The 26,699-nt window shown below is 37.5% G+C and overlaps 1 protein-coding gene across 1 annotated transcript in view; it reads left to right on the forward strand.

The window, feature by feature from the left end:
• The window catches only part of PIGK (phosphatidylinositol glycan anchor biosynthesis class K), a 65,040-nt gene that overhangs the window by 18,715 nt on the left and 19,626 nt on the right, over positions 1 to 26,699 (forward strand). The window contains exon 10 of the mRNA XM_042873078.1: positions 25,426 to 25,501. Coding sequence (XP_042729012.1) covers positions 25,426 to 25,501 — 76 coding nt within the window. The remainder of the gene's footprint in view (positions 1 to 25,425; positions 25,502 to 26,699) is intronic.

Genomic DNA, 26,699 nt, shown 5'->3' on the forward strand with positions numbered 1-26,699 from the left:
AGAAGATGAATTAAAGAGAGCATCATATAAAACCATCCTAGTTTCATTGCTTTTGAGGTTTGGGCTTCAGATTTATTAATTGTGCTGGGCTGAATTGTGCATTACTCCCAGGGGCTGTTGTCCTAAAACTGAAGAGTTCTAACTAAACCACTTGGCGTAGGAAGGGTGCTTGTGTGATAGAGAATAATTGTGAGTGATTGGTTTATTTGCAATACACTACTACCAAAGCTGTCTCCCATCCATTTTTTGATAGTAACTCTTTATTTCTGTTTCCTGTTCTTCTTTTCTACTGGCTATTTTCAGTTTTATGCGCTTGATGGGTGCAGCTGCTGTTGTGTATTCCTGAATACAAAGGGATCCAGTTTGTGAACAAATATGTAATTTGTTTTGGCTGGTAGATGCTGCTCAGCGCAGTGAACTTCTCCTAAAATAGCAGAGGCTGTGTTTGTTCAGAGGTTGCTGTTAATTTTTGACCAGGTGCCTCTGTTTGGAGATCACCATTAATTTCTGATTAGGCGCTCGCAGAGGCAGGCGGGCGCCGGGAGGTGGCAGCAGCGCGAAGGCAGCTGGGCCGTGCCGGGATGGCAGTGGCTTTGGGTTGGGTTCCTTTTCCCCTTTATTTGATCAGCTTTAGAGTGAAATTAAATGAGGAGAGGAAGAAGGAGTTGAATTATTATTATTATTATTATTTATTCAGTGTAAATTCTGGAGAGGCTCTGTTTTTATTTTACACTTGCTGGACATCAGCACACATGAAGCATGCTCATCAGTTATGCATGTAGTATACTTTCCCTTAATGCCTTAGCATTACAACAAAATGAATTCATAATTGTGGATGTTCTTAATCCGTAAGTGGCTTAATAGCCTACAACTAATTTAGAGAGTTTGAAGAAGTAATAGGCAGTTAAATATTACTGCTGTATTTCTTAAAGTATTTTGTAAATACATTTATTTTTCTCTGCTTGCCTGGGAGAGGATAAATATGTGTGTATATATGTGCATGTACACACACTACTGTGTTTGCAAATGTAAAAGATAAATTCAAGGTAAGACGATTGCAATGGCAATAGTAGAAGAAGTTCTATGGAAAGGTTGCTCCAAAAATAACGCTTCCTATTTTATTATTTTGGCCTGTAACATCAGGGGTGAGTGTTGATGGCACGGAAGTAGAGGTTGAACCTTCCCACCACTATCCCATTACATTTTATTGCTGTGCAACAGATGGCAGCAGAGGGGAAGTCTGACAGAATGGTGACCTGCACTGTGTATTATATGGTAGGATACATTTTCACTAGTGTAACATGACTATAAAATAGAAAAGGATGACTGCCAATATCAAAAGGAACTGCTAGCTATAAATTGTCTTGGGAAAACCTTAAAAACACAAAAATATTATGCTTGGTTATTGTGCTCCCTGTTTAGCAGTAAAAAGCAGAGTTGAAGTTGAGTAATAGATTTTTTTAAATTTTTTTACTAATTTAAAATATTTTTGATGATAATTTTTACCAGAGATTTTTGCTGTTCATAAGAAAATGTGTTTTCTTGCACAACTGTAGTTTGACTCAGGTTTTCTTTAATCTTGGATGTATTTCCCCTTCTTCTACCTTTAGTGGAGTTTATAGGGCATCCTGCATTTGTTCTGTGACAAAGCTTTAATTATTACTACTAGGCTGTGCTGTGATCATTTTGTGCATTTCCAGTTGAATGCTACTCTGCTGAACCTATGTGCATAGAGTTTAAATAGGCATTGACATACAAAAAAAGAAAACTGTTGATCTGCAGAGTTGCTGTGTACTGTGAATGCCCCACAAAGGTCACTTTAGATAAGGACTAAAGTACATAACAGTTAATGGCAATCTTTCTATTAACTTCAAACTTGTTCTTTGTAAGTGACTTTGATCTGCAAATTGACTTATGTATTATAATAGTTTCAGGTACTAGACAGGTAATGACTAAATTAGTTGGATGTCAGATTTCAAAGGAGTCCTTCAGTAAATTTAGCAGATTTTAACATTTTAAATAGCTGAGAATATCTAGGAATCTCAGGATCTTCAGTCTAGATTATTTTTCAGTGTTTATCTATTCCTTTTTACATCTTTATATGTAGTGTTCTTGCTTTTTTTTTTCTTTCTTCATATTTCTTCACCTTTTCTCCCTTGTGTGATCTTTACCTGCTATTATTTTTACAGTTGAGTGGGCTGCTTTCTAATTCTGGTCCCCTAAAGCGCTCTTTAGACTTTCTACTGCTCTTCACGTGGAAATCGTGATTTGATTTTCTTGCTTTGCTGTCCACTCACAAAATTCAAATTACTGTCTATTCAATGAGTACTTCTATAGTTATGTTCTATATTTTGCCACTCAGGAATACCATGCAGTCAGCTGTAATGTTTGTCCTGTATCTGACCAGAAAGTATTGCCATGTATGTATTTCTTCAGGGCTTTTAGACAGCTTTATAATTTCAGTAAAATTACATTAGTTATTATTGTTATTATTATCATCATCTTCATATCAAAAATACCAGAGCAACTGTTGATCTTTCTTAAGTGTAACCTTTGTTGCGTACTTTTTTGTGATTTCAGAAGAAAATTTCAAGGGAATAGAAAAAAAATAGGGGAAAAAGCAAGGAGGCGTCTTGAAACAATTGTTATGGGACTGTTATGTCTTTGGAATTTAGTGACCAAGCATATGTTAGCATTCTTTATGCCCCAGAAATGAATCTGGGCACATAGCAATTAAGTCTCCAGGCTCAAATAACACTGCTATTTTTTTTCTATGTGGTATTAAAGCATATGCACAAGCCCTTAGTCTTTCTGTTTTGATATTGTGAAAAAGCTTACACTTGTTTTTTGAGTGCCTGAGGGATTACCTTCCAGATGGCCAGAGATTTATGCCACTGAAAATTTACATCTCGTCCAAAGCTGTGGGGGGGAGGAAGGGGCATTTTGACTTCACAACACATTTATATAACTGATGGCTGAAAGACCGTAAAATGATCTCTGTCTGCAATTCCCAGCCCTTCCAATAGGAGATACATTTCTCAAATCAGGTGTTTGGTTGACTGAAGTTTTTGCCATAGAGCTGTTAAATTTCTTACTTAAGTCCTTGAAGTCTTATTATTGATTTCAGTAAGCTGCAAGATGATCTCTTTGATAGGGAGAAGTTTCTCTGCACTGCTTATTTCTGAAGACTATTAGACTCAAAGAAGTTACACTTCACAGTAAGCTTTCTAGGGGCTTTAGTTCCTCAGTGGGAGAAAAAAAAAAAAAAAAAAGAAAAAAAAAAAAAGCCAAGAAAGAAAGGAAAAGTATAAATGTATGTTGTGGGAGGAGAAGAAGAGCAGAAATTAAAGGCTGGATGTTGCGTTGAGGGACATGGTTTAGTAGGAGCTATTGGGAATAGGTGAACGGTTGGACTGGGTGATCTTTTAGGTCTTTTCCAACCTTAGTGATTCTATGATTCTATGATTCTATGAGAAATCCAAAAAAAGCATCACATTATTACTAGGCATCTCTTTTCAGTCCAGTTAGCTGCTTGAATAGACAACTGGAAATTTCAGGCAAGGAGAGAGAAGGGAAGCCACAATTGCATCCAAGGATGGAAAGAGAACTGGAGGTGATTACAAAAGCAGATCTGATCATATAAGAAGTCGGTTTACAGATGGCTTGCTGAGCACCATATAATACTGCTTTACAAAGTGATCTTGTTTATATGCTTGGTCAGAGGTATCAGAAATCTATACAAAGTGTGGGAGGAACAACAGATGCTGAATATGTCTACCAAAGTGTTCAAGCTACTGTTAAGATTATTGTATGAAATCTGTTGGACAGCAGAATATTAACTGTGTGTCAAGATTGATCTTACAGGAAAAAAAAAATGCTGTAACTAAAGAACTTTCTGCAAAATAGAATTTATTCAGCTTTTTTCAAAGGCAGTAGACTGTAGTTGCATGAAGGATAGATATTGGTAAACAGTAGGAGAAATGAACGAAAAGTAATGAAACATAACAAAGTGTTTTGAATGTCCTGAAACAAAATTGTACAGCCGGAGGAAAACAAAGATAGTTGGAGCAATTGCTATTCAGACATTGTATGAGATGTAGAATTTTTTTGGATCCTAGCTAAGTCACTTCAGTGGGCTCCAGTTACTATTCAGTAGTAATTGTGGATGTTCAGCTTTTGTAGGATGGTGATGCCCATCTTTGTTGTGCCAGGTACTTTTAAAAGGGCAAGACTAAATTGGACACAACTTCACGTAATATTGAAAAAGAACTGAAAGGCATGAAAATCCTTTACTCATCTGTCTGGAGGTGAGATCCAGTTTGGAACATAAAGACAGGCAGGATTTCTCTTTCATAGAGTGAGCTGGAAGATCCTATGTATGTTTATTTACACTCATGTTCCTATTTTGGAATACAGTGTCAGAATTAGTACAATTGAAGGCAGTTTGTTCCTTTGTCACCAACAGAACTAACATGTTTTGATTGCAAACTGACATTACTAGACTTCTGCAAAATCAGACTGTGTTTGTGTTTCTTGTGGATGTAGGAGTTGGTATCACTGGACTTCTAAAAATATAAATTGAACTGACCTCCATTATTTGGGGGAATCCCACTTTCATTCCACATGTATGATAGGGAATTAGTGAGAATGCAGTGTCACCTAAATAGTATTTTGGTAGCTAGCAGGAATTAGGATTTGGGAGCAAATGGAGGGGTAGGATGTCCCCTTCTTGAACCCTGAGTATTCAAACTGCACTTCATTCCAGTAGTTTCCAAGAGAGGACAAGAATACAGTGGAGACTGGATTTTCCTTCACTGTGGGGAAGGAAGGAATAAATGCGGAGCATTTATATTCACAGGCACTTTAGCATAAGCTCTTTGAATTACATGATAGCCATTTGAAGTTTCTATTCCTCCTGGTTAAAAAAAAAAAATGGTGCTGAAGTCTAGGTGACATACAAATTTGTTCCAATATTGAGTGAATGCTTGATTAGAAATCAAAACACTTAACAGTGTTGCATCATCCTCCTGACACCCGTTGGCACATTTTCAATTTTATAGTTATATTTTCCATGTAATTTCTCATATATTGCTATGTGAAAGATACAAAATCAATCCTGCAGGGACCAGATATGGAAGAAAAGATTGAATAACGTAGACTATCTGTTGATACATTTTTAGGCACTCTGAAGGATAACTAAATTTTTTTTGTTAATCTCTAAGAATAATCTTCAACAGATTATAGTCTTTATCTTGACTAAGTGTATGTTTTTACTCTGATGCTCATCACTTTAATATACTTTTGTAAATGTTGATGAATTAGATTATTGATTTTCCAGTGACAGATGGTGGATGACAAATGTTTGGACTCGTGCAGTTTCAAAAGGTGTGTGGAGGGGTACTTTGTGAAAGTGGGCTACCTCTTATTCTGCAAAAAGTTTAAGTACATATTTAGCATTACATTTAACAGGGCCACAAAGATGATGAGGGACCTCTTATGAGGAAGGGCTGGGAGACTTGGGACTGTTTGGTCTGGAAAAGACTAAGAGGGGATCTTATCAATGCTAATAATATCTATATATCTAAATAATATCTAAAGGGTCAAGTGGATGGGGCAGGCTCATTTTAGTGGCTCACAGCAACAGGAGAAGGAGCAACAGGCACAAGCTGGAACACAAGAAGTTCCATGAAAATGAAGAAAAACTTTATTTTGAGGGTACCAGAGCACTAGAATAGGCTACCCGGAGAGGCTGTGGAGTCTCCTTCTCTGAAGATATTCAGAACCTGCCTGAACGCTTTCCTGTGCAACCTTCTCGATGGGAGTTGCTTTAGCAATGGATTGCTCCAGAGGTCCCTTCCAACTCCTAAGATTCTTTTATTAGGAATCTGAATAGCTCCATCCAGTTAACCACTACTGAAAGTGTATTTATTGGTGTGGTGCATCACATGCTCTTAAGCCAATTCTGGGCTTGTTTATTCTGCTTGGAATAGCCAAATTGGCTATCAGAATAAACAACTAAAATGCATGTTTTCTGTAATCCAGCTGGTCCCAGGTAGTTAGTCTGTATAATTTATATTCCACTGACACAGCAGAGCTGCTGCTCTTGCGGGGAAGGAGATTATCTGCAAGGAGTGAGCAGATGGTCTTTGTGCTCCCTGCTGAGGGCATTGTATCATGGAGAGGGCAGAGCCAGTCTGTGGCTAGGAGTTAGTAGCTTGGCTACTCAGAGCAGCCAAAGGCATCCTGCTTGCTGCTGCTCCTTGCTTTGCAGTTTGTGCAGAGCCCATATGGGCTCTTAAGAGGACAGGAGGGCGAGGGTTGTGAAATGCTGATCTTTTCCCCATGGCTGACTTCCTGGAACTACAGTCCAGGGCTATGGTTCTGCTGGCAAAAGCTTTCCAAAACTAGGGACAAATCTGCCTTGCAGATTATACATCTAAATTTCCTTTTGCACAGCACAGTGCTCTGAAGGATAGGAGTGGACAGATTTTCAATGCAATAGGAAAGATTATTTAAGTGCAAACTGTGTGAAAGAAGCACATAAGGGATGTTTTTTCCCGTACATCCACTGTAGCTGTTTACATTTTACAGGTGGGATACTGTATATTGTATTATAATTATGTTAAATAATTCAGATGAGATAAAAATCAGAGTTACTTGTATTCCTGCATGATTTCTGGTTCTGTGTTACCTGCAAATGAGACATGTTGCCATAGGCACGTTTTAGCTGCTCTGAAATTTTAATATTATTTTTCTGTTTGAAATAGTAGGACAAAAGCTACATCTCTACATGTTTAGCAGTTTATGACTCAGTTTGTGAAAAGAGAATAATGAACCTAGTAGCTGTTAAAAGGTTTATCTCAATTTAAGTACAGCATAATATTTAAACTTCATAGTTCCCCACTGAGTAGCTTTTTTTTTTTCTTGTTGGTTACTTAAGAGTCTGAACCATGGCTCCCCGCTAGAATAAAATAGGAATGAAGACTGCTTGCTGTAGGTCTAAATTTTATCTGGGGAATTGGAGCAGAACAGCCACTAAGTGAAACTGCTCTGCATCTCAGCTATAGAGGACATAACCTCTCTTGCTTCCTTAGCTGTCAGATAGTGCCCTACTTCGTTTTCCTTTTGTGTGTGGTTTCCCTCTGATACAGTTTTACTAATGGATAATTTATTACAAAATATTCTAAGCTGACTTCTATCTTATTAGATGATTAGAAGCTTTTATAAATGTCTTCATAAAAAATATATAGTGTATCTGTAAAACAGATAAATCCACACCGTACTGTAACTTTTTAAAAGTAAAAGCTTTGTATAGGCACAAAAAATGTGATTAGATAGAAAAAAAATCCTTAAAACAGTGTATTTCTACGTGGTTTGTGAATCTAATGGTACTGCTGAAAAATATTAGCTTCTGTAGGAATCTGCAATGTACGAAGTAATTTAGGAAGGACAGAAGAAAGAGGTGCTCTTGCTGTGGCAGGTAGAATTTCCATGCCATGGTTCAAGGTGGCTTAGGTCAGTGGGCACTCTGATGTATTGTATGTATAGTTGCTGTATTTTAAATGATGTATAATTGTTCAGTTTCTATTGAGCAAACATCTAGGAAGCACCTTGAAAGCAGCTTCTCCCGTCGCTGTTTCCAGTAACACTGGTGACTGCTGAAAGGCCATGGAGAGGGATGTGCTTCCAGTCTGGTGGTGGAGTGGGGATAAATTGTGGTAGTGGGGTACATGTTCTGCTAACAGAGACTAACATTAGTCACAAAATCCATACTGCATTGGACTATCAGGGTTTTATGCAAACATAATTATTTCTTTAACACCAAGAGGGAGTGAGTATACGAGTCATTTGGTAATTATGTGCCAAATTATGACTGTTGTTAAATCATCTAATTCTAAATATAAAGCATTTTAAATTACAGTGCAGATCTTAAAAGATTATCATTATTGCTGTGTTGGATTTGTGTACACATACATGAGTTTTATGGCAGGTAATAGATGCAAAAGATGTATTAGAATAATAGTGATTAGTAGTCTGACATGGAATTTATTTGTGATAGTATGGCACCCAAAGCATACTTGGTTCAGTCTGTAGATATTCTAGATAATTGTCTCTTACTGGTTTCCAGCTGTTTCTTCCCTCTTTCCCTAGATGTGAAATGAAGACTAAAATTGCTGTCCTTTACAAGATATACTGAGACTAGGTGAAAAAAAGGAGATGGTAGGGGGAGGCTCATTTTACGTGTAAATGATTATATTAAAAAATGCAGGTATGGAGCAGACATAATCTCAATGTGACTGTTGCCTCTATTTAGGTGAGTGTAAGAGAAAAAGCTACAGAAACTATGGCTAACAAAGATATTGTTATAAAGGAAATCCCACCTGCAGAGGAAATCCCATATTCTTTTAATGTGCCAATTGAATATGCAACCTGCACACTGTAGCAAACTGAAGTCTCGATAAAGATGGTGTAATATAAATTGAAACAGGAATTAATTAATGTATTAATGCATTTTGTGCCTACTGTGCTCATCTGGTGATCAGATTATTTTGCTAAATGCAATCAGAATTGTACAAAAGAATATTTATATAATAAAACTTAATTAACTAGAAATTTAAGGTGAAAAAAATTATGGGAGTGAAGGAAATTGTAGAATGTTGTCATCAATAGCTGTCTTTGTGAAGTATAAATATAATTTCTCGGTATGATTCTCTTCAAACTGAATTGGAAAAAAAATAGAAAGAGAGGAGCAAGTCATGAAGTCTGTAATTAGAAATAGCAACAATTTACATGTTGCTAAGTCAAAAATACCATAAATTGTTTTTGATTTTAAGAGCTGAAATGAAGGATCATCTTCCTATCCATAATCTTTGATAAAAAGACAAACTGTTTGGGCAAATGAATATTGAATGCAACTCACCCCTGAACAAACTAATGGAGAATTGCTCTGAGTGCCAAATTCTTTGATGTAGTAACTTTCTTAGCTTGTAAATCCTTCATATATTTTGCTAGTATTTTTGATAGTGCTTAAGAGGACAACAGTATTAAATGCAAATTATTCTGGTTTTCGGCTCTGTTGCAGTTTTCAAACTGTTTTCAAATGTCAGTGTTCCAAAGAGGATAAAAACTTCCTTGCTAACTTGGTTCTTATCATTTATTTTTTACATTATGCCGAAGTGCATGGCCCAGAGTTATGGCAGTTGCAGAAGTGTGGTAACTGAGGAGGCTAATTTGAGACCTGCATTACATATTGAGCAGGTCTGCAGTCCTCTGCTTCTCCAGATGTCGAACGCAGAATCAGTTTGATGCTTTAGCTGTGCAACTGGGTGCGTTTCACAGGAAGTTATCACTTGGTTTGAAAAGATGGCCAAGAGAGCAAGGCAGCAAAGGGTGACACTGCCTGAGGTTATGAAATGGCTGGGTTGTGAGAGTCTGCCCCAAGGATGATGGAATGGGCTGAAGAAGCAGTTTTGGTCAAACCAAGCTCAGCTCAATAGAGAGAGGGAAGCAGGGTTAAGAGTCATTGCTTACAAGAGGTCATTTCCATAGCCTACTCTTGTCAACTGGACCTAGCTGTCTCCAGCACAGCATTGCCAGTGTATATATTCAGGAACAAAATTAGGGGCCAGATGTCCACATTGGACTAAGACTTCAGAGATGAATGCTACTTTTGGATCTTAATTAATGAATGAGGTAGTTAATCTGTTTATTGTTAATAGCTTGGTGTGGATTTATATTTTTAGTGTTCAGTCATGTGGATTGAATAAATCTTTTGTAGTTTAATCAGCCCAGGGTTTGTCTGAATGCTTGTATTTGAGTTACTTTTCATGAGTAGAGGGGCAAACATTCATGAGAGGTGCTTCCCATGTGAAGTAGAAAAAATATGACATTGTCCTATAGGAAATATCAAGAGAGCATTTACTATGCATTCAAGAAAAACAACAAACAAACAAAAAAAAGAATTTAGTCCTGTACTTATATAATCATGGAAAAATAAGTGTAAGAATCTGAGTGAAAAGCATTTGGAGATGGCTCAAGCATTACCGTGTGCTTCATCTGTTTGCTGGCATATGCAGTTTGCTTCTTATATGTTCTAGACCAACTTGAGAACAGACTGCGTTCTAATGTGAAGAGAGAGTTTCTGAAAGTGACAGGAAACATTTCCTGTATGAAAGAGCGATTTGAACTGATGCTGATCTGCAGTGGTAGCACAGCACTTGAGCACATTTAGCAGTTTCAGGAAAAAAAATCGCTCAATGCCTATTTGTTTATTTGTGTCCTGCCTAATCTGCTTAAAACAACGGTGGCCAGTTTTCTTTAAAAAAAAAAAAAAAAAAAAGGTGCCAAATCCAACTGGTTTTAGTACGTTGCCACAGAAGTTTCTTAAACATTACAATTTTTAAAAATTGCTTTGTCCTACGTATACTCTCAACGTATTTTGTATGAATAGATTTCAGATTGAAATAAGTAATTGTGCTCAGACATTAAAAAAAAAGAAAAGCTTCAATTGCTAGCTTTCAAAAAGTAGTAGAGCGCCTTTTTTTCCAGTTACGAGTGTGAAATAGCCAGATTCTCATCAGTACACTATACAGCACTTTAGTCAAGGAACTATTGTTATTGAGCAGATAAGATTTAAAAAAAAAATCATTGGGTTTGATGAAAACCTGCATGAACAGTGGGGGAAAAAAAAGCTGAAGTTACCATAGCAACCACCAGGGCTTTAGACAGAAGCTAAGTAAATAGTGGAGAAATGTAACAGAAAATGTGAGGGCCATTTGATAAAGCATTAAAAAATGAAAATGAAATTTTAAGGCAAACATGATTAATACGGAGCTTTTATCCCTTCAAAATCCCTAATCATCAGCTGATTGCCCTTAAAATAAAGAGGACTGTTATCGATAAAGTTTTAGTGTTGGAATCCATTAGACTCTATTAAAGAGATTTTTTGTGCATTTCATGAAGAACGGGTGACAGTTGTATGAGATACTTCTGCTTATTTTCTTCACAACAGAGTTTAAGGCTACAATGTTCACCTATAGCTGATGAAACTTTAAGAATGCCTCTCCTGACATAAACAACGGTTAGACTGAAAGTTTGCCTGATGAAAGTGGTCCCACAGTAGAAATACCATGAGTTCTCTGTGGGATTGTGTTAAGTCAGCTGACTGCATAGGATTGGCATAGGCATCTTTTAAGTTCTTGGGCAGAATTCCATGAATGGACAATGTTGGTAAGCTGAGGAGGGCAGAATGCCCTGTATAAAACAGGTTTATGCAGTCTGCACAGTCACTTTCCCATGCCTTTGTGTCTGAGCCTGTCCTTTAATTTACATGCCATGCTTTGCTTTTTGTCTTTAAATGCAGTTCTTCATTCTGTGTGTTAAGCCTGGTATTTTGCCTATATACTGCTTCACAGTGGGCAGAATTAGTTGTTATGTGGGTTAATATCAAGATTGCAAGCATCATTTCTTTCTTACTTTCCGTGCCGCTATTTAATCTGAAATTTGGTTTTAGTGGTCATAGAGTGGTCCACATCTAACCTTAAGTAAATAAGAAACCTTTGAAAATGGGACATACACTTTAATGTTCCATCTTGAAAGAGTGAACATTGAAGCATTCTGAATGTTTAAGTTCGACAAAAGAAACAAAGAATACTTTGTCCTTTCTTTAAAATACTGTCTGACTTCTTGTTTTCAGGACTGTGTTAGCACCTGCTTGGTTGTCACTTACGTTACAATATGCTGGCATGGTGCAGGTGGCTGGTACCAGCTATCTGTGCTCTGCCCTGGGGCTTTGCCTGTGTCAGTGCAGTTCTTAACTGGTGTCTGTGTCTTCTGTTCTTCTGATTCTGAAGTATTGTTTCTGAAGAGCCAGTGATTACAAATATATGTGTACATTAAAGTAGGAACTTAAACTGGTAAAGTCCAGCATGGCTGGGCTTCAAGTGATAAAAGTTCTGTGTCAGAGCAGTGGGTAATGATGGTGCCAACTTAGCACTGGGGAAGTGTGGGGGTTTGGTTGCTCTGTGCTCAGAGCCATTGCAGGTGGTTGCTGCTCCCAGATCCTTCCTGCAGCCAGAGCACTTTGCTCAGTGTGCCCGCCTCTGCCAGAGATCTGATCCAAAAGCCCTGCAGAATCAAATCACAGCATGAAGCCTTATTATCTCACAATGCAGTCTGTTAGGGCTGTTGAGGTTTTTTGTTGTATTGGTGTACACTTGAGATAAGAAAACTCATAAACATTACATTGTGAAGTAGTTTTCTATGACGACTCAGTTAAGTTCCTGCTGAACATGTTTAGCACAACTAAAACAGGAATGGTTTTCTAGCACTTTTTTTTAATATGCTTTTGTAGATGTGTGGAAACCCAGAAATGTGGTGCTGTAGTAGGTCATGCAGGCTTGAGATACTGAGCATATTGTGAGAAACATGGTCTGTCAGTGGTGTCATGAGGCAGGAGCACGGCTAAACCCTGCATTTTTGTCACATGAAATTCAACCCCACTAGGTGGTGCAAGCAAATAAATCATCTTGCAAAATACTTTTTGCCAGATTAGTGAGCTTGGGGAAAATGTGTCTTTTACTAAACTAGAACACATTATTTATTTTTGCCTCTGTAATTATTTTTTTATATATATACGTGTGTGTATGTGTGTGTATTAGTTATTAGGAGTGTCGTAGACTTCTCTTTCCACATGCAAGAAAAGGTGCATTCTGTTCTTTGCTGAGACGTGTATCTGCCTTTCAGGTAGCATAGGCTGGCAGCAGGGTTCTGTGCTCACAGCTGAGACTGTGACCTGCAGAGGAAGTGGAAAAGCGAGCTTGTAGTGTCTGTGTGCTGGCAGAAGGGCCTGCTGATATCCTTTGAGGGCCTTTCCAGAGAGTCAAACGTACCTTGCCTGGCCCTGGGAATCTCTCCCATTAAGATTTATCCTTCACCAATTGCACTTGGGATTTGCTTACCTCTGCAGCAATATCATATGCATGCAGTTAAATAATATATTTACAGGAAAAGCAGGTTTCTGATGGTAAGTTAAAATACCACACCATCAAGTTATTGTCCTGAACAGTTAAGTGTATAAAATTCCAGTAGAAATTCACCTTTGCAATGTAGTGTATACAGCTGGCCTGTAATGGTCACTGTGCTGTGTTAGATCATTGGCTCTATTATGTGTTACACAAACAACAATGAAAAACAGAAAGAAAACCACTCAAACCTGGAAACACACTTGTGTTGTGCTCCTGGACATCATTGTAACATGGTATTATGCTGTACTAGGTATACCATTGTGTTGAATTTAGACCATAATTTCTCAGTAGTTCAATCTTTTAGTAGATTTTCTCTTCCTTCTCCTTCCCTTGAAAAGTCCTCGTGTTGAATGGCAGCTTTGCTGAAGATAAGCTGGACAGTGGTTGATCAACAGCTTGTCATAGCCGCAAGCCATTAGCAAAAGTATTTAAATTCTAACAAAGCACATTCTTGAGATAAGTAGAAATTCCTGGGGCCTTCCATTTATGGAGAGCCATCAGCACTGTTGACTTTTTTGTCATAAGTCTTAATTTATTCAGAGTTCATATGGCTTCCCAGTGGAACCCAGGCTGCCAGCTCTCCGAGAAGGTGGTGGCATCGTGGCACTGCCGTGGTGCTGAAGCAGCCCCTGCCTGCGCTGCTGGGTGAGTGCTGCAGTGAATGTGTTGTCAGCTGCTTAGCAGTCAGTGTGAGACAGCAAGTGTTCTTCTGTGGTGCTGTTTTCCCCGCTTATATCTGTCTTTCAGGCCTTTATTTCACAAGGAGTGCAGTGTGTTCATAAATGCTTTATTATCATGTTTCAGACTAGGGTTCTGTAATAAGACAACGACTGCAGCTCTGTAGTGAAAGTTGAGTACTTTTCAGTGCTGTATGTTTACTGAAATGGAAATTTTTCATTTCAAAGTGACTTAAATATTCGTCATTTCAGATGGGTGTGTTTGCCACGTTTGTCCTAGCCCTTATAAAGCAGGGTATGTTTGTGTTGCTGCTGTTGTTGTGGGCTTGTTTTCTTAATAAATAAGGCAGGGAGACATTAAAGTATAAAAAGTAAACCCAGCAATATTTGACATAAAACACTGCACATATAGCCTGCACTCCATGAAATCTCAGTTGACCAACAGCCAGTACATGCGCCAGTTGCAAATAATAAACATGTACTGAAAGTTCTACAATAAGATTTTATTAGAATGTATGGTCTCTTTAGGATAGACAGAAAAATTGCAGCAGAGATGTATTTAAAATGCAGAAAGAAGGTTTTTTTCCTTAGTTTTGTTGTGGTAGGCGACAAATATGCTCAATTATCATCATATAGTTTTGGCTCTTATTAACTCCAGAATTAGAGTAGAATTTGTACTATGAGTGAGGTAGAAAGGTTTCATATATTAAAGCACTTTAATATTCGTACTGAAAGAAGTGGTGCTTGCGATAACAAGTTGAAAGTTGCATGGCAATCTGAACTCTTCGCTTTCTCCATATATTTGATGATATATAGAGCGCAAGATTTCTTTTGACTCTCACTTGTGTTTGTGCCTTCCTCACTGTAGATTTTTTTCATGAGCATATTACTGTGCAGTTGGTGAGGTTCTATTGTTTCTGTAACCATTAGTTATTCCATATGCAGATGGTGAAGGAGAAATCTGGCCTCATTATCTGTAATAAATGGACCAAGAAACATAATTCATACCTCAGTTTCATATTTGTCCTTTATACGTGCCTGTGTACAGATACATGTATTGCAAAGGTCCTGAGCAGCACTGAGGGCTTTGTTCTTCTACATAAGGCATCTTGAGAGGTTGAAAATTCTAAGTTGTGACAGGTTGGCATTGTGATGTTTTCTGCTGTATGTAGTCTTTTCCTGGTAGTATCTACTCTGTAGATTGTAAATATTAGCAGGAAATAACTTTCAGATAATGGAGAACACAGTTACTGAGATTAGGTTAATAAACCTTGCTGGACACAGGCACAGCCAGTGAAATGTGTGGCTGGAAAGCGTGTTCTATCTAAATACTGAAGGTTGGATTTTAACAGTTAAAGTCCAATTTTCACAAATAACTATTTACTATCAGTCTTCAGAAGACACTTTTTTTAGCATAATAATTCTGCTGACAAGTTATTTATTTACTTATTTTACCCCATACAAGGACAACCCATGCAGATGTTCTTGAAAAATGTGCTGCTTAATTTTTTAGGAAATAAAAATATTTCATGCACCTAGTTTTTGCTGAATTATTTTGTAAAGAAAATCTTGGGTGATTGTGTAACATTGTTTGGTATATACAACGTTGATGATTAAGACCATTCCAAGATTTTTATAAAATAAAATTCATATAAACATGGGTATGGAAAAAAACTGAGATTTCTTTTAAAAAACCTTTTTGTATTAAATGTTTTTAGTTCTTAGCTGTTTTAGTAAACCGAGTAAAAACACTACAGAAAATCTAAGGTAACTGAGAAGGAAAGATGAGGAGGGGTATGGTTGTACCTCACTCAGAGCTGATTCTGTTCCTGCTTTAGCCTTGTCCCTTGAAGACTGCAAAGAGAAAGGGAGCTTATAGCTTGTGGCATGCTCAGAGCTACTGCATCTGTCTTTTTCCAGCAAGAGGAGAGTGAGGTAATCAGAAAACTGGATTTGGCACGTGTCTGAGATACTGGATTTTGTGTCAGGTATTTGGATTAGAAACCACCTTGGAACATTAGAAGCCTGGGTTGTCCAGCCTGCTGTTCAGCTTTGCAGCCAGGGATAACTTACAAATCCAGGAATGTCCCTTGTGTGAGTATATCTGGCAGATAATGGTACTACTACAGCACTGAATTGATTGGAAGGCGATAGTGTCCCTGTGTCTGTCCCATGTACTTTGGACTTAGTGGCTTACCTTGACAAGTGGCTTGCCTTGCTGCTGCTGTTTGTGTTCCTAGGAATAGAACGCCAAAATAATTCTAGCTGCAAAATCTGTACAATCAAAGAACTTAATATAGGGTGCTCTGCTTAATATGCAGTGGTCTACAGTGGGCAGGAGCTGAGTCCTTTCTGGCCCTAATACTAGAACCAGGATGTAAGGGAGAATGGAAATACAAATCATGAAATACCAATGTTTTTTTTGTCTGCTTTCAGGTCACACAGTCATCGATTCCTTGTTCAACATCAGCAGACTCTATAGCCTGCAGTACCTTGACCTCAAAGAATGTAATGTAGCTAAGTGTTAGGATTTGAACATGAGGTTTCATCTGCCATTAACAAAAACAAACAGAACCAAAATCACGACAGAAATGATACAAGCTGCCTGTAAAAACAAAACAAAAAGGAAATAATGCTGTAGAAGATTAAACAGAAAAACCTTAAGAGCTGTCTGTGTTCCGTGCAGCTAATGTGAAGAAAAGCTCTCTAATGTGCTTAATAGTATGCTGTTACCTAGACACATGTGCTGACAGGAGAGCCATTGGATCTCCTAAAGTATTTATTGTTGGCAGTCGGCCGATTTGGAACGCTGCTCAGTTCGGCCATGGCTGCTCAGAGCCAGCTGCAGAGAGAGAAACAAAGGAGGATACCCAACTGGTGAAAGAAGAGAAAATGGTTAAGTTATGTAGTGTATTGTTTTGCTGTCCATTGTGTATATCTGTTTTCTGCTTTGTACAAATGTGTTACTGATGCTGTATCCAAAGAAAAAATGCAACATTTAGTATCTAGGGGGGAGCTGATTTGCACAGCAAATCACTTCTTGAAAACCCATAACTGTAGTTTTTAAGATGAATATTCTGAGTGCTCAGGATATAGCATGTTTAAACATAGCCTATTATTGGTATATGCCTTTTTCTGTGTAGAAATGCTTAAGTTCCTTTTTTGTTGTTTGTTTTCTTGTTATTTTGTACCAGCAGAGGCTGGAAGCTGGCAGGCTGATTAGCAGCCCTTCTTTAAAGAATCTGAGGAGCTGTGGTGGACACGAAGTTGCGTAGAAACCAACAAGAGACTGTCATCATCAGTAAGGCAAACTGCCTGCTGAGGTACATGAGATTGTTAGCAGATTGAGCGATGTTACTACTATTTCTCCTTGATCAGTGCTAGTGGAGTGTCACCTGAAATACTCTGCCTGACTTTTGGCCTTCCCCTTCAAGAAAGGTGCTGAGATCTAGGAGAGGGTCAGTAGAGGTTGGGCCAAGATGCTGAGGACGTTGAGCACCCAGCCTTGAAAGGTGGTAGAGGAAACTGGGCTTGCTTAGGCTTGTAAAGACAGGAATTGTAGTGGCAAAGTACAGCAGTTTGAAATGCAGTTAGAGATGGTAAACTCTCTTCTAACCAAGGGATATTGGCTGTAGGTTGCAGCTTGGACGATTCAGGTTTATCATTAGGAGAAAAGTTCTCCTCTTTGAAAAAAATGTTATGTGGAGAGGTTGATGAGGTTTGTGAAGGCAACTGGTGAAGCTGTGACTGACCTAATGTGGTACTGGGAGGTCTAACTAAATGATCTGCAAAAGCCTCTTAGAAACAATATTTATTTAATTCCAGGTGACTATCTACATTGAATTTGAGTGAAAAGAAAAGAAAGTGAAGTAGGAAGCTTCAACTGCAGGGAGTATGGTAGAAGGAGTTCTGATGGCAATGTCAGACAGGGAACAGACATTGCCACTGTTACTTTGACAGATTCCTGTAGTGAACTAAATATTCTCATTAGAAATTATAGCTGAATGGTACATTACATGACTCATGAACTGAAAAAACAAAAATACTTTCTGTAGGTGTAGAAATATTGGGACTTAAAAACCCTGCACATTTTAGAAAGTGCTTGTTGAAAAGCATAACAATTTAGACAAGAGCAGATACATTCTCTTTAATTTAAACATGCAGAAAGGAACAGTGAAATGAAACAAAATATGAATTTAACTGTAGTGGCCGCTAAAAAATGGAACTGCTGTGCTGGCATGCTACCATGTTAATTGTTTGTTTTAAAAATATCTTCCCACTGATTTTTCTGATGTTTCATGTGCTGGCAGGTGTTGTTAGAGCCTCAGTTACTATGCATAGCAAAAACACACTTCAAACAAAATTGAACTTTTGCTCAGCTAGGTGGGAGATAGTCTTTTCTGGCTGGTTTGGATCATCAGTTAAAGCTCCTCTGATATTGCTAGACTTGTCTGTATGACGTGTCCCGAGTCTGGGGGAATTATTCTAATAATCTCTTATTCTCTTTTCTTCCCCACAAACTCTGCATGCTGAGGAGATGAAAAGTAAAGCAAGGGCAAGCTACTTTTTGCTGTGGACTCAGATGGTGATTTTCAATGATAAAGGAGAGACTTAGCAGGTCTTTTATCTCCATTTTTTTTTATTAGCATTTTGTGCTTCAGCAGCATCATCATGTTGAAGTTTAAATTAATTCAAGACAGATTTTCTAATTTACCTAAAATGTGGAATATTTGAGATAACAGAATAAGCCCTCCAGGTCATGTGTTTTCCAGTAGCAGCAAAGACAGTTCTGCTTAGTTAAGCTAATATTGTTTCAAATTTCTTTCCTGTGTCTTGCCTAAGTATAAAAATAGGAGCAGGAAGAACAGAGAGTCCCTTCAGTGTCTAAACATGTTTTAACAAAAGTCATTGGCCAGAAAAGAGAAGAGGAAGTATTGGTCAACCTGTGTATTTGGCTGAAACGCAATGCAGATTTCCATCACCTCTTTTTAGGATCTTGGGATGGTTAAGTATATGTAGCTTGGCAGAAGTTAATCACTTGAGATTCTTCAGATGAGAAATTATATCTGGATCACAGAAAGGCAGAGGAACCATTTGTTACAGTCTAGTTTTATACAGTTTATGAAGCAACAGATTAAAGCTGAAATGTGTCTGGCAGACTCTGGAAATGCTAACAGACCTTTTATGATAGCATCCAACAGAAATCACCGAGTGCTCAGAGACTCCAGGATTAAAGCTGTGCAACTAGTTTGGGTCAAAATTATTGACGCTTATTTGAAAGAAATGAACAGATTGCACAAAGTATTTGCATTTCCAAACAATAAGATGCTTTGCTTCTTTGTTCTACGTAAATGAGGCCAAGTAGAGGTCAAGTTAAGTAAGTTTACTGCAGCAAGAAATTTTTTCTTTTCAATACAAGTCAGCAATACTGCTTCCTTCTCCAGATGATAAATCCAATTGCGTCTAACATTGATTTAATTTTTCATTGTATCAGAGATCCTTTTTTTTTTTTTTTTTTTTTTTTTCATGTTACATTGTTCATTTTTCTTTTTAAGCTTGAGTAGGCTACCTGCTGGATTACAGCTTCAGCAGACATCGTGAAGTGCAGGTTACTGCATTCATCTACCCAAGGAACTTGGTGTGCTTGGCTGTAATTGTGAAATACTTGCATATCTCCACTACAGACATATCTCCTCTTCATCTCTGAATATACAATAACTCATCTGTTGACTTTCAGACTTCACAATAGTGAACTGCAGAAGGTGCACATTAGCATTCTTCTGGACAGTCACGTAAAGTCACACTAGGTAAGCTGCCAGCTCTCTGGCTCACCAGAGTTCAGTACAGTGGAAGTGAGTGAAGTTGTTTGCATCATTATGCATATCAGATTCTTTCAGGGGGACATCCATATATTTCTGAGCAAAGGTGGTGGCAGCCAATGTGTGTTGAACATTCTGCTAAATAGTCGAAAGGCTTATTTTGATTATTTAATAGGAGAAATTGATACCATAAAGGAGACATCATGAAGAAATTCCTTGGGATGATGATTACTTTTGAGTGTTTGTTTTTCATAGATGTGACTATCAGCATGGTGGACGTGCCTATAGGTAAATCTTGCATGCCCTTGAAAAGAGAAGAAAAGAATGTATTTGCACATTTTTTGAGGAAAATCAAAATTAACAGTGTTCTCTTCTGGCATTTTCCATGTATTTTAGTGCTTCTGTTGGTTAAATGTACCTTATTCTTAAATACACATGATGTTAGGGCTTAGCAGGTAGATCAAGTTCCTGGCATTGATCCAAGGTCTAATTCTTAATCTTCTGTAGTATGGCTATGGTAGATGAATTTCTTAATGGCCAATTTTAAAAACTATTCACTCAAACCTGACATAGACCATTTCAGTCTCTCTTTAATGGGAAACCTAATAACTTTTTCTGATGTGGCGCATAAAGCTTTGGTGTTCTGTTTTCTTTTTACTGCCAGATGCAAGCACGTCTATGTATTTACAGTCAATAAAGCTATCAGTGCTATACATGGACTTAGATTAAGAATTTCAGCCTTTTAGCTTGGGATATCTAATTTAGGCTGCTGCTGTGTTGTTTGCATCCTTTGGCAGCATGTTGACTGTCTGATCAGTTGCAGCATTTCTGCTTTCAAGCTGCTTTTAGAAATGGGACAACCTGTTGCAGTGCCTTCATTCACAATTTTCAGAAGTTATCTTTTAAACAAACGAGGCTGCGGTTTGTGAGCTGTGCAAGGCTCTTCTTCCTTACTGTATTTTTGTCTCTGATTGCCTGTTCTCCTTACCCTGACTTAACACTCTGACTTTGATCTTGTGTGGTTTCTGAGAGGAGTGGTTATATGTTAGGACTTACCTTTCAGAATCAGTGGCTTCAAAGAGGTGCAGTATTACTTGTGCATGGGTCTCATATGTGCTCTTTTCAAACCAGCATATCTAGAAACTGTATAGGCCTTAGCCCTACTACCTCATGTAATTAATGAATGTTTACGTTGACTACTGAGCCAGCCTTTATGGCTGTATTGTGCAGGTTGTCCTGATTATCAAGTCTTTTCTCTTTCCTGAAGTGTCCTAACTGCACATTTCTGCCATGAGCAAACCAGGTAGTGATCACATGCTGCTCTTTTTTCTTGTATTTTTTTACAATGCTTGCATGAGATGAAATATGTCTATGCCCTAAAGCCATTGCAGCTATTCTGTGTAGCAGACCATAGCACTTGTGGCAAAATATGCCACTTCTTGATTGTAAGGATTTGTATTTCAGCACTCATTGGGTCTCTCAGGAATTTTCCCATAAGAAAGAACATGTAAATGTAAATAACAAATAAGATTTTTCACTATCTTGACACATTTTACTGGATTTAGACTCACTTTCCATAGTGTCTGTTTTATGCTTACTTTCCTCCATCTGAGAACGCTCACAGCAGCAGTATAAAAATAACTTCCAAATTGAATTTTTCGGGATCCTCCTCTTTTGCTCTCTTACTGCTTCCCGCATCTCTTCTGATTTTCTGTTTCTTCCTAGTCTTCTCTATAAAAATCGAGATCTCCTTATGCTTTGCTTACCAGCTGTCAGGCGTGATGCAGTATGTGCTGATGTGCTGCTGTGTTAGCTTGCTTTGCCACTGTTGGCAGCACTCTGCTGTCATGCTCAATTGAGACAGAAAGGAGCATTTCTCACTGGAAAATTAATTCATGAAAGATGACTTTTGTTTTTTGTAGTAGAATTGTTTTGAAAGACATCAAGCATACAAAGAAATATGTATTACAACAAATTAGCTCATAATGTTATAGAGGTTTAAGTGTCAAATATCAGTGAAGTAAAAAGTGAGGCCAAATGATTTTGTGAATTTACAGCCTCAAATTACCTCGTGATTTGAGCACAAATTCAATCCACTGAGGTGACTTTCTGTATTTTTTTTTCCTGACATAACTGCTTTTTAACAAAAATGAATGCAATTCCAGGCATCTGGAAATTCTGTGAGCAAAATAAGCAACTTCCTTGTGTCTGTCTGAAAGAGAAAAGCAAGGTCAGAAACATGGCAATGAATATGATCTTTTTCCTGACCTGTTCTTCTTCAGCCACCCTAAAAACACAGGAGGAAATAGAATGTCCTCTGTGTCAACTTTTTTCTCCTTTCTAGTTACGGCCTTTCTGTCCTTTTAGAAGAGTCTTTTACAGGTAATTCATCCAGCCAATGAGGCTCAGCTACAGTGGGGCTCGTGTAGGATTCTGTTGCAGTTTTGCAGTAGGTTTTCCCATCATTCTTTATACTGACTGTCCTGATTGTTGCTTTTTAAAATTTGATTGCAAAGCTGACCACGCTGACTAATTCTCTTGATGGAGTATGACAGTGTTCTGTGCTCACGAATTAGACAGATGTATGTACTGTATTGCAGTTCTGTGGTGTTTATCTGTCAGCATAGTTTTTCTCACTAGAAGTAGTGCTGTCCCAATGTTTGCACATGGCTCAGGCTGTACTGGTTGCCAAAAGTAACCAGTTTAGGATGCTGCTGCTTTGGGGAAGGGAGGTACATGGTGTTGCTGGATCTTATTGGCAACCAGTTGTGTCTGTTCTATATTAAAAAGACTATTTAAAATATAGTAAATGTGTCTACTTCCAGGGGGTTTTAGGCTCTGATAGCTGTATTTGTCTTAGGCTCAGATAGCTGTATTTGTCTTATACGTGCTTATAAATATAGGCAAAAAAAAAATTTATGTTCAGTGAGAGCTTGATGTTTTTGTTTGGCTCAATTATCTGCATATCCTCTTCACAGCTGATTTTTCTTAGAGTGAGCTGAGCATTTGGTGGTAGGAGGTGGTGGTCTGTTCATTCTCTTGACAAAATGCCCTGCTGTAACTTCAGATGATAGCACTGCAACATCATAATAATGAATACCATGCTACTGTTGTCAAATTTACAAATGCCACTTACTGTGAGTTATTCTTGCACCTTAGCCCGTAACCTCAAATGCCCAAAGTTTATTGATACAGTGCTTTATCATACCTGCTAGCTCAAGTTAATGACTTGCTCCAAGTAAAGGACATTCTTTGGCAATATTTCATACAGCTTTTTTGTCACTTTTTTGAGCTCCCATGCATTTAATGTATGCAGTTTAATATTAAAGATTGAGATACATGCTCATCCAGTTGAGGAGGCAGGAGAGAAGAATCAAAGCTCTTCTGTTGTCTTGACAGCTAGTAAATCACTGAGTACAGAAGAACTTTGGAGAGAACAGTTCTGAATTCTTCTGAATTATCTCTGTATGTGTGTGCTTAATGTACATATGTATACATGTGTGCATATATAATAATTTGTCTATCTAAATCTTGTAATCAGTATAAAATATACAGTGTAGTGTAGTTCAATTGGCTTGATTTTTTTTTTTTCCTGAAAATAGATTAGAAAAAACTAAAAAAATCTTTCTTGAACTTGAAATTCTCCTGTCAGCCTAATTTCAATGTAAATCTAACTTTACTTTAAAATATGCATATAAACATATATGTTTATACTATTCTTTCTTCTCTCCCTGTTTTTTCAGTAAAGATTCCTAAGGCTCAAAATTGATAATTTTTCTCTTTTTAATCCATTGACATTTAAAGAAAGGTCTTTTTCTGCAGTTGATGAGGAGGTTGTTTGACTATGCAAAGGGTGCTGACTCTGTCTAGACAGAAAACATTGCCAAACGTTCAAAGTCCTTCATAGAACAGACAAGGTTTTTTTATTTCCTGCTAACATTCAGTTTGGAGTAGTTTCAGCTGTTACTTGCAGCTTCAGATCTTCAGTTTTGGGATTTGAGATGCAGTTTTTTTCCCCGACTTTTGCGTTGTCCTTTTAAAGACTGCAGGAATAAGCATTCAAGATACAAATGAGTATTCTGTGTGCAGTGTTTTAATATGCACAACTGTGGCTAAGAAGTGCATTGATGTGACTGGTATCCATAAATCAGGGTAATTTATCAATTGACGGGCTCAAATTCACATCAGATGTGGATAAGTAAATAGACAGTGATATGTCTCATGTTGGACTAAAAAAGGAATTCATTTATTAGCATGTATCTTCTGGATTACATATGCATTTCCTACGTATATTTTTTAATTGGGAGGAAAGAAAAAAGAAAAAAGTTCATGCTTTTTAGAAAGAATCAATGCCACCACCAGTCAGCTGAACCAGCAGAGAACTTGAAACTGTTTTAGAACAACTGAAAAAAGATGTGGCTACTTTGTGAGGAAAACAGCTGGATGCAAGTTCTCCTGCAGAAAGAATTGGAATATTGTTTCAGAATTGATGATAGTTTTTACTGGTATTTCAACAGAAAACAGTGAAACAAATAATTAGCTTGTTCAGCGTTGACCTCCTTGGAGCACCAATCATTACTACTGAAGTTTGGAAAGTGGCAGTTTGTGAGTACAAATTCATCATTGCCATTAGCAGTCCCTTGTAAAAACCTTGTAAGTAAATCAGCTGTTTCAGTGGACCAAATTCAGTAGTTAACAGCTTGCTTATTTAATTTTCTTTCATTCAGCCTCTTATGTGAAACTTAAAAGCGCTCCAAACCACAACAAAAATTCAGAAGTTGAAAAGAGATGTGCATTTATGGTTGTCTCTTTTATCATTGCAGAGGCAGTCTGTAGTTTCTGTCTCATGCTTGGCAGCCAGTCTGCAGCTGGCATAACCCTGCAAGCCCTCGTATCAGTTTTGAATTAAATGAGTATAAGTTAGTAACCTGAACTTGCAAAATAGCATTTTGGCCAATGTTTTTGACTGAAACTAATTCCAATTAATATTGTAGAAAGGGTTTTGTTTTGTAGAGATCATTTTTCCTTTATTTCTTCTCATATTGCTGAAATTCCTATGCTTAGAGCTCTTTAAAGGAACTGATAAAACCTTGAATGATATTTTAAAAATTTAGCAAATGCTGTGAGTTTCAGTTAAAGAAAGCATTATGATTAAAGGGTTTAAAACATACTTTTGTACTCATTTACTATCATTTAAATATTCTTTTGAGAACATGCATATGGATCCTGCATTTTCATTTGTAGCTGTGGTTTGTTTGAAACTTAGAGATGTATGATGCATTTTGCTGGTGAAGTATTCTGCTCCCGAAGTTGATGTTCTTTGAAACATCAATTTTTTTTTTGGAACATCTTGTTGTTTGAAATAGATAATATATGTTACTCTGCTCTCTAATGCAGAAACATTGTGTTGCTTAAGTCATCAGCTGGATCCTGATATGCACTGGCAGGAAAAGAAGAAAGAGTAAACAAACCCTCTTGCCTTTTGGGGTGGTCATATTTGAGTTATGTTGGCAGGATAGAGTGAAGAATCTTGTGTTATTAACAATCCTGATCTGCTTTGTGAACTCATAAGGCTTCTTGCCTGTGGGATTTTCGATCCAGTTTTCACCAATGCTTTGTTCATTTGATACTAAACTGAGAGATTTTCATGGATTTCTGCCACTAAATTGACAATTTATCTGCTTTTGTTGTGAAAAAACTCTACAATAATATTAACATTCGTTTATAGTGAACTTATTATTTTACTCAGCTATGTAAGAAGATCCTTTTGTTTCATTGTAATCAAAACAATATCACTTCTAGAATTTTGGTATCTGGGATATACCAGAAATTCTTAAATTTCAGTAATTTCATTTAACAAACATTTTTTTGACTTTGATAAATGTTAACTTCATTTCTTCCCAGGCTGCCAAAGGATGTGTTGGCAACAGAACCACTTAAATATGCTGATCAGCTTCCTGTGGCTCAGATAATACACCAGGTAAGTCTTTCTATTTTGAGGAATTTCTTTGAGAATAAACGACATCTGTAATATTCTAACTGCTTTTCTAGGTCATGCAAAATCAATGAGCTCGTGCTAGAAGTATGTAAAAACAACACACTCTTGTTCAGATGACAACCATTAAATTATAAAAGGCTTATTCAGAACATGGCAATGAAATGATAACTTGCTGTATGACACAGTTGTCACTTCAGAGGTTACTGTTAAAATTGTTGTATGTACTGATGCTAAAGAAAAAAATCCATGAATTTTGTCTAATTTGAGTATTTTCCCAAATCATATTCCTGCTCCCCAAAAAAGCAGACAAACTATAGAATCGCTGTTGTGGAACTGTGAAGCGTTGAGAGGGGAAAATAATGTCCCCTTCGGAATGAGGTGCTGGCAGTATTTCTGCTTCCAACTGCAGCAGTGTCATCATACATCCTGCTTTGCACAGGCCTTTGTTTGCTTTTTGTTTTTCACAACAGAAAACAGAGATTGAGATTTTGCCTAGATTTTGCCTACTGTGTCCTTACTTCAAATCAATGCTTTTCCATTGATTCAGATACTCTAATGAGGGAGTTGGGGCTGGAATTGAAAGGCAGGCTACGTTTTTAATTATAGCATATCTAATTTTAGTTAACTTATGGCAAGAAGGAGGAAGAGATGTTTCTTCTGCAGAAGATTCTATAATCCCTTCTTGCTCTTTTCTCAAAGTTCAAGGTCTGACACACAGTCCATCCTGCTGATAGATGAGATGCCCAGCCTTTATTCATATGTCTTCTGAAGCCTGATGGCTGGCTGTTAGCCACAGTGGACTCTGCGTACTGTGTGGAAAGACTGATGACTAAGTAACATCCATAAAACTTGAGACATACTGTAAAACCTGAATATTGAGACTTCGCATCTCTGTTCTTGGTGATGTTTGAAAGAAAGCAAGAAGACCTATTCAGTTGCAGTCATTTGGAATTTTGTCTCAGAATTTTGTTTTTGAACTTTGTAGATGCTAAGCCTGCTTCAGGGACAGGCAATTGTGATTTCCCTAATTTAGGAATTAATAGGTCAGATTACTGCTTTCTTAGTAGTATCTCAACAGTGTGGAATCCTTCAAGTAATCAGGTACCCAATGAAAGATAGACCTGAAAGCTGGGGAGCATTATGATAGTTCCCCATAGGAGAAAAAAAATGGTACAGTCCA

This window comes from Lagopus leucura, unplaced genomic scaffold, assembly GCF_019238085.1.
Source record: "Lagopus leucura isolate 7727_CA_CO unplaced genomic scaffold, USGS_WTPT01 Super-Scaffold_100009, whole genome shotgun sequence".
Lineage (NCBI taxonomy): Eukaryota > Metazoa > Chordata > Aves > Galliformes > Phasianidae > Lagopus > Lagopus leucura.